Source organism: Papilio polytes, unplaced genomic scaffold, assembly GCF_000836215.1.
Source record: "Papilio polytes unplaced genomic scaffold, Ppol_1.0 DF824269.1, whole genome shotgun sequence".
In the NCBI taxonomy this organism is placed as follows: domain Eukaryota; kingdom Metazoa; phylum Arthropoda; class Insecta; order Lepidoptera; family Papilionidae; genus Papilio; species Papilio polytes.
In genome coordinates this window covers 4,435,900-4,444,894 of record NW_013524935.1, presented here as the reverse complement: position 1 = coordinate 4,444,894, position 8,995 = coordinate 4,435,900, and the positions used below count along the sequence as shown (strand labels likewise).

At 37.5% G+C, this 8,995-nt stretch overlaps 1 protein-coding gene across 1 annotated transcript in view; it reads right to left on the bottom strand.

Annotated features, from left to right (window-relative positions):
- Nucleotides 1-2,278: 2,278 nt before the first annotated feature.
- LOC106109986 overlaps nucleotides 2,279-8,995 on the bottom strand; it is a 36,333-nt gene continuing 29,616 nt past the window's right edge. The window contains exons 3-8 of the mRNA XM_013291658.1: nucleotides 8,517-8,723; nucleotides 6,985-8,378; nucleotides 5,548-6,366; nucleotides 3,646-3,852; nucleotides 2,919-3,055; nucleotides 2,279-2,614 (exon numbers count right to left, since the gene is read on the bottom strand). Coding sequence (XP_013147112.1) covers nucleotides 2,349-2,614; nucleotides 2,919-3,055; nucleotides 3,646-3,852; nucleotides 5,548-6,366; nucleotides 6,985-8,378; nucleotides 8,517-8,723 — 3,030 coding nt within the window. The 3' untranslated portion in view covers nucleotides 2,279-2,348. The remainder of the gene's footprint in view (nucleotides 2,615-2,918; nucleotides 3,056-3,645; nucleotides 3,853-5,547; nucleotides 6,367-6,984; nucleotides 8,379-8,516; nucleotides 8,724-8,995) is intronic.

Below are 8,995 nucleotides of genomic sequence, written 5' to 3'. Positions count from 1 at the left end.
TGCCTGGAGTTATATGCCTAATCATACTTCATACTAATGTTATAAATGCGAAAGTTTAGATGTATAGATGTTTGTTAGAGTTTGAAGCCTAAACGGCTGAACGGATTACGTTGAAATTTGGTATAGAGGGTACAGTCTGGAAGAACACATAGGCTACTCACTTTTGTTTTTTTTTAAACTCACGCGGACGGAGTCGGGGGCGAAAGATAGTGATTAAATAAATTTAACACTCATTTTTAATATTATAAAAGCCTAAGAAGATGGATGGATGGATGTTTGTTAGAGTATGTAGCCTAAACGGTTGAACGGAATTCGATAAAATTTGGTACAGATGTAGGGGATAATTTGGAAGAACCCTTTTGTTTTTTTTCTTAATTTCGCGGGCGATAGCAAGTTTTTTATAAATGAAACAACATATTTTTGTAAACATTTTATTTTACCATTACACAATTATGTACAGAAAGAAAAATATTGCACGCAACAGGAAGCATCGAGTTAATGAAAACAATTTTCATTATTATTGCACATTTCATAATACATGTATACAGCTATATTAGTAAGATTTCCTTATTATGACAAAACGATTTTATAACCAAACTATATAACAAATCTATACATATAATAAAATTGGAGTGTCTGTTTGTAATACCAAATGAAACATTCCAGATTTCGGGAAGATGCGTTTAAAATCGCATTTAAAATATTTTTGTCTGTCTGTCCGCAAGCCACGTTTGTTCCGGGTTATCTTCAAAACGGCTGGGTCGATTTTGACCGGACTTTCATTTAAGGGTAGCTGACATAGACGGGCATATTATAGGCTTTTTACCATCGCGTGGATGAAGTCGCGGGCTAGAACTCGTGTCAATTTTGTTATAAGTCAATATAACATCGTTTTGTCATGTAAAATAAATAAAAAACAATGCACTTAAAGAATACTTGACTCGACATATTGCACCTATGTAATAAGGTTATTTTCACAAATAAATAACTACATAGATTCAATATTTTAAAGTACTATATACCTAATTGAAATCCTTATTTTATATAATAAGGTGGTATACGTTTGAGATACAATTTAGGGTAAAACTTCTAAGTTTTTACGCTTAAACAATGAAAGCGTGAGTTTGTTCAAACAAACTTACATCTGTCTCATTCCCTTTGGAAGAGGTGAAATAGCAATATTTTCTGTAGACATTTTCGCAGTTATAATTTTGTATAGAAAATAGATCTTAAGTTTCTCTTATTGATGTAAAATATATAAGTTATTTAGTGATTTTCCTTGGTTTTAAATTCAAATTACTTTTTACAGATTTGTAGCATGAACAAATTTGATGTTAGGCCGCTATAGACTGTTCATTTACAACTGTTTATGTTATCTGTCAGTTGAACGTTTTAATTAAAGCTTCAACAATTTTCAACTTATGAGCTCAAGTCTTTAACTTAACTGAACGTATTTAGCTGGCTTTAGTTCTGGATAAGAGCGGCGCAATCCTTTGACCAAACTATCGCAGGACATTTGTGCGATTGTCGATTGTTTCGCAGCCTGTCTACGCATCAGTCGCGTTTACCTTCATGAACATTATACGGACATCCTTAACATGTTTAAATTCATAACCGGAAGTTATAAAAATCATTAATACCCGCAAGTAAGTTATCAGAAGTTTTATTTTCAATCCAAACAGTCTCAACTGTTTAGTTGCACATCATAGGAATCAAAGCACGACTAAACAGTTGTGCGATAGTTTAGTCAAAGGTGTGCGCCCGCTCTTAATCCAACCGTTCACTATTAATTACTATGTCAAATTAGCAACAGATTTGCTAAACCAATTAAATATTGTGAATTGATCCATAACTTAGACGAAGTAATTACCGTATTGAGGACGGATACAATTAAAAATTACACACGCATTTTCATATGCAATCGACACACTTTCATTCAAGAATTTACGTTTTATATGTATGTAAGTTTGTTTACAACACTTATAATTATTGTATTAACTTCAATATAATCATTTAATTCGATAATCATACATTTTGGTTTTAATTTGAATTATAATTCATCATATAAATGCAGGCTTCCCCAAGGTACATTTCTATGCCCAGTTACTGAACTACATTTTTAAGTCTCCAGTTTAGAGTAAAATAAATTCAATTGGAAACGAAACCTTTATAATGCAGTTAACACTGAAAAATTACAAAAGGAATTCATAGACAACATCTTTTTGTAATTCACCACTTCAATTAAATTACAGACAAATCAAAGGTAATATTTAAAGAAAACAGAATAATAACAAAATAAGAGGAATTTTAATTAAATATTGCTCGACATGTTGATCATTCTTACCTATTTAAGGTAAATATCCCAAGGTATCTTCAAGACTAGCGTTCCTGCTGAGCGGCGTGTGCTGGAACATGCGCGCGAGGTGCGGCGCGCTGCGCGGGGGCGCGGCCGCCAGCGGCGGGGGCGGGGGCGGGGGCGGCCGCGCGCTGCGCCCCCCGCACAGCGACCGCACGTCCGTCCTCTGAGAGAGACGGACGTCGGCAAACAAAGCCGCCATCTCTGCTGACTTCTTTACACTGAGAGCGTCGTGAGAGCCGGCACCCGTGCTGCGAACTGAAACAATAAATGTTAATGATCATATTATGAGATATTTGTTGTGGATTTTTAACATGTTTCCGCTATAAAATAATGGCCTTCTGTAATGTCTTATTCAATTATTCAAGTAAACTTTTTATTGCTTATCACTAACTATGTGTCCCCACGGAGGCTCGAGCCTACCCTAAGTAGTTTCATCATTAGAAAAGTAATCTTTCTGCGAGTAACATGGGCTAGACTTTCACGCGATTGAAGTCGCGAGCAACAGCTAGTGTAAGGTATAAAGTGTAGTGTAGAGTAACACAAAGAATAAATGTGTAACCAGTGAGTCGCTGCATGTTGCGTCGTGCGTCGCGCGGCTTGTTCTGCAGCAGCAGCTCGTAGTCCAGCGCCAGGCTGTCCGAGCTGCGGGCTCGCCGCGCGCGCTCCGCCCGCCGCCGGCTGCTCGCCGCACTGGACCTGCACAATGCACAATGTACAGGTAAACAGACTAAGGAGTAAGTAGAGCCCGCTTTAACATCTTCGCACTTTAGGGTCGGCTCCCCCCCCCTCCAGCAATACCACGACCACACAAACAGGCGTCAAGTGGGAGCAATTATGCGTACAGACTGATGAGTGTGGTGCAAGCCCAATTTAAGTCTCTTTCCCTTTTCACCCCTTTCTTGAGAGGTAAGGATGGGAAGGGAAAGTTTGACGGTTAAGGAGACGCATAGGAAGGGAAATATTCTCTTTATGTGCGTCTACTCCTCCGTCTATTAAGAGTAGGCAACGCTTCTGCAATTGCGTATGTCTGTGTATGTAGAGAGTCTGTACTTAGGAGAGGTAAATACTCAAGTCAAGTTAACCGAGAGTCATGAACATGGGAAACCGATGATCTAGGATAAGTTTATTTTTCGATTCTTTAGAGGGACCACGGACTATCCCACCTGGCGACATTCATAGTTAGTTATGTAAGAAATACCAAAATACAAATGTCTTGTAATCTTTAAATCAAAGTGATTACAGCAATTATTTTTAATTAATGTTGGCTTTAATTTTGATCAACTTACCTCGCTCTAGTAACTTTATAATCGTAGTCATCAAAAGCTCTCTTCATTCTATCAGAGTAACTCCTTTGTGTGGGGCTACGAAGGTATTCTAAGCTTTGGGAACTTTGCATAGTGCTTCTTCGCGGGCTGGTGCAGTAACACTTGTTACTGTCCTCACAACTTTCAGAATCACATGAACAGTAACTGTAATCACCATCGTATACTTCTCTGAAAAATAAAAATAAAAAATTAAACCACATCCTTGGTTATGTACATTAATATGCGTTACGTTAATTCGTTATAATGTATTGCGGACATTTAAATATGTAACAAAACTCCAAGACGTAAAAGATTATATTTATATTTGTAACGGCATTTCATCACTGACTGTTGCTCGTGACTTCGTCCGCGTGAAATTAAAAAATATAGCCTATGTTACTCACTGAAAACGTAGCGTTTTATTAGTAAAAGAATTGTTCAAATCGGTCCTAGTAGTTCACTTATTTCAATATGGATTGTATGGACAAAATAGTACTACTTTTCTCTTTATAATAGTAAGGGTCTGTCCTACCAAATTATAAATTGTCTGATAACAATCAAATGAGTAAAACATGTGATGGAAATATCGGATTTTGTTACCTTATACAGTGACGTCATTTTTAAGCTATCTGAGCCTCTATCAGAAAGTGGTGGGACAAACCCTTAGTATGATAGAAGAATCAATCAAAGTAGAAATAAAAAAACACGATATAGTTGTTAAAATAAAACTATAGTAATCGTTGAACATTCGATTAATCTGATAAGGGCGTTGGCAAACTAAAAACTTTAGAAGTGCTGATGAATTATTAATAACTAGCTTTCGCCCGCAACTCCGTCCGCGTGGAATAAAATAAGACGAAAGTGATTTTATTCCACGCGGCTTTAGGCTACAAACTGTAACAAACATCCATCCATCTCAACTTTCGCATTTATATATAGTATATAGTAAGTAGAGAAAGTGTTAATAATTAAATATCAAAATATACGTCACATTAATGTAGGAAAACTAGTGAAATTATGAATTCATAGTGAATTGTAATTATAATTCGGTTCAGTTAGTCATGAGGCGTCGCGAGGCGCGGACGTTGCATGCTCTGATAACCGCGCACATTTCATTTCTACCTACTACTGTTGTTGATATAATGAACCATATATAAAATGAACAAGGTGCAAATTCCATTGCAGATATCGCTAACGATTCAAACGTAATTAAAAGCGCACAATCTCCACACCGAGACGCATCTCTGTCAAAGTAAATGAATTATAAAATGTAGACGGATGAAAGTAGAGAAATGTTATTTAGACTCGTACGAATAATAATTTAATAAATATTGTTGTGATTTCTACTGGCTGGCGCTCAAGTGGAAATTGTTATAGTAAAAATAGCTGTTGCCCGCGACTTCGTCCACGCAATATTAAGATAAAAAATAGCCTATAATATGCTCGTCTATGTCAGCTACCCTTCAGTGCAAGTCCGGTCAAAATCGGCCCAGCCGTTTCGAAGGTTACGGGAAACAAAAGGAAGTGGACAGACAGACAAAACAAAGTAAACGCGGTTTTCGTTACAAGCAACGCAAATACATCATCTTCCCGAAATGTGAAATTTTTCTTTTGATATTACAGACACTCCAATTTTATCATATGCATAGATATCTTACTCATATCATAAATGCGAAAGTTTAGATGGGTGGATAGACATTTGTTACAGTTTGTAACCTAAACGGCTGGACAAATTTGGCATAGACTTAAAGGATAGTCTGGAAGAACACATAGGCTACTCACTTTTTTTTTAATTTCACGCGGACGAAGTCGCGGGCGAAAGCTAGTAGATTATATTAACAATTTTATTATTCAAAGATTGACAATTAAAACAGATTAACTTACTTAGAGCAATCTTTACAGCTTTTGCTTGTCAGTCTGGGTTTCGATGATTCTTTAGCGAGATCGATTTCTGAGCAATAACATTTCGTTTTGCATTCACCTTTCAAAGAGCAATAACAACGATCAACGCAACTTTCTGATTCACATTCCGAACAAGACACATAGCCACTTGAACTGTTCCTATTTTGACAACCGAGACGATTGCTAAGGGTCAAAAAATCCGAATCCTCAGAAGTAGATGTCCTCTCCCCTGGCCTTGATACTTTCCCATTCCTTTTCGATACGTGTACAACTTTGTCAGATCTCTTTCTTTGTCTCATCGTTTGTCTTTTCGGTTGTGTCATCGGTGGTGATTCTTTCGGACAGAACTGTCTTATATCATAACTGGATGAAGAAACTGAACTCTCTGAAACCGGTTCTTTGGTGCCTATTTCTGATTCTATCGCACTTATTTGCTTCTTAACTTCTTTCCTTCGAGTATCTTTACTGAATGGTAATCTAAATACCATTTTCAATCCACTCGCTCCTTTACATATCTTTCTTCTTTTACTCTGGAATGTATTGTTGCGTCTTAAAATCTTCTTCTTTTGTTTCTTCATTATCGCTTTGCTGTGTTGGAATATTTCGTCTTTCGTTAATGTTACTGCTAATTTTAACAGAAACTCTTTGTAAATCGGTTTCAGATCGTTGAAGGACATCCCTTCAGGATCTATTATGGCATTTAGTATCTCATCCATAGAATGCAAATTTTCCTGTACTTTAAATTCGTTGAACAGTTCGTTAAATCCCAATGGTGAGCCGCCTCCTTTTTTGCCGTTGTTTCTGTAATAGAAAGTGTGCAGTGAGTTTAGATTTTAAACACTAATATTTGATATGTACAGTAAAAAATGTATAAATAAAAAAACAATATAAGTATACAAGTTATTTTCAGCTTCCAGTTTTGTCAGGTTATCCTTCGACATAGTCCCCACTAGATTCTTCCAAAATTCCCTAGCTAAACTTCTCCATCCCTTCAGAAAGTAACATCCCCTCTCTTTATTTGACGTCCTCTCTGTCTTTACCTATCTCTATGCAGACAGTTTAGTATAGAATATATAGAATTATCAATCCCCCGTGGAAATGTAATTACGGAGTTAATATAAAAAGTGTGACTGTTATATTGGATGAGAGGAATGTACGGATGCGGTTGCTAGGCGCGATAACTGGCATGCAACGGGCAACGTGTCGAAACACTTCGCTAGGCATGCATCTTGTGTTCTCATTGTTTTATTTGCAGTGTTTAAGGTAGTCGATCAAGTGTACAATTATAAAATAACTACATAAAATCACATACATTTTATGTATTTTGATTACTGATGGTAATGATTGCAAATATTAATATTGATTATGCTACTTAGTACTAGTATACTTTTTACTGATCAAAGAAATTGTATTACGTACCTATGTCCTATAGACTTGTAGCGAGTCAATCCTCCGGCATTTAAAAAACTGCCAGAGCGAGGTATGGCCACTTTAGTCAAAATATCTCCAGATTCACTTAATGATTTTCTACCGCTTTGTGTCCTTCTTAATGTTTCTTTGGTCGGTGGCTCCGGGGGCGGGAGCTGCGGTTTCGAAGGTATAGGAGGTGGTAAAGTCGGTGGTCTTTGTATACTTTTCCTTCTCTCCAATTCTCTGAACAATTCTATCTTCTCAGACACTTGACTTCGTACTGTTGATTCCGTACTGCTGCGTGGCTTCTGTTTAGTATAAATATTAGTACTATTAAATTCTTGTAAAGGTTTCTTTTGCTCGGGCGTGTTACTACCGCTAGCGTCCGGTTTAATTGTATCTAATTTAGCTTTAACTTCCTCAACAGTGATTCGTTTCGGTTCATAGTTTAAAACTGGTTGAGAATGATATATCAATACGTTTTCTGATGAAGTTGATGACATTCTTTCTAATCTACGTTTATCACTGAACGATCCATTCGTTGAGAATCCATCAGCTCTGTCGCTGTCTCCACTTAAAGATGAGGTACTTCGTTTCTTTCTCGGAGGCCGGATAGGAGTATCGCGGTCTTGGATACTGCTAGTTACACTCATGCAGCTGATGCCATTGCGATTTTTGAATTTATTTTTATCAGAATTACCTTGTCGATTCATATGTGACATTAGTGATTTGTATAAGGTAGCCGCTATAACGATTGCGTCTTCTGACGTTTGACAAACAAACCCATGACACTCCAGTTGTTTAGCGACACCGATCTTCCTCATCACGACAGCGAAAAGCGGCGAATGCGAGTTCTCATTGTGAGAGAGGATGTACTTTTTGTCTGGTGTATCTAATGTTCTGAATAATGCATGCCGATCGATGTTATCCGGATCGGTTATTAGAGGCATAAAAGCGTAACTCAAATCGTTGTCATCATCATCAGAGCGTTGTACGACAAACTTTACAGCGGACCACACAGCTATCGTTGGAAACGGATTGAGTTGTTCCAAATCCCCTTTGTCACCCTTATATCTTACTTTCAAACCACTATTGGATATTTCTAATCTACCTGTCAACGTTGTCTTGTGACGAAAGTTTCTCCTATAGGCGAAATATAAATCTTTTAGTGGTGTTTGAAGTCCAGAAAGGCTGGTGACTTTGCTCTGTAAAGGTGTTGATCCCAGATAATGCACACTGAACACGTGGACGCCGATATTGTCGGGTCTGGGCTCGTTTTGCATGTCGGTAAACATCTTTGAAATACGATCCTGTACGGAGCCATCGATCTTTTTCATCATCCGGTGACAGTAATCATCATCATCTTCATATATCAGCGTCTGATGGTCGTGTAACAAGCTTACCTGTGAACATATTAAAATCTATTTGAAGTTACAAATAATTACGACATGATTTTGTCATATACAATCAATAATTGACTGCAGGTCTTTTTCTGGAGGTCAAATAATGTTGGCCATTGCTCGAAAACACGCTAAATTTACCTTGCTATCTCTTCTGACAGCATCTGCGGTGGCCCCATATCGGGGCAGGCTCGTCACCGAGCGGTTGTCATCGAAGAGGGCGTCGATTTTCTGTTTGTAGAGAGAGAGCGAAGAGACGCTCGGAGCGCGGGACCGGCGAGTGTCATCCTCGCGACCCCCCAAGACGAACCCGCCGTGAGACGAGCCCTCGTTATCACAAGTCACCATCTGTAACCGTAGGTTTCCACTGCTTAAAAACAAAAACATATTTTTGTCTCTCGTTGTCATATTTGGTTATCAAACAATACTATTGATAATTTAGACAATGAGAACTCCCGTTAACTCATTTGTCTTTATTATTCCATCTTTTGAATAGAGCCCCTTAAATAAATAACAATCGTAGGTATCCATAAATAAACTTTTTAATAAAAAAAACAAAACCGACTTCCAAACAAAATACACGAAAAACAAAACAAAATACACCAAAAACAAAATATTCT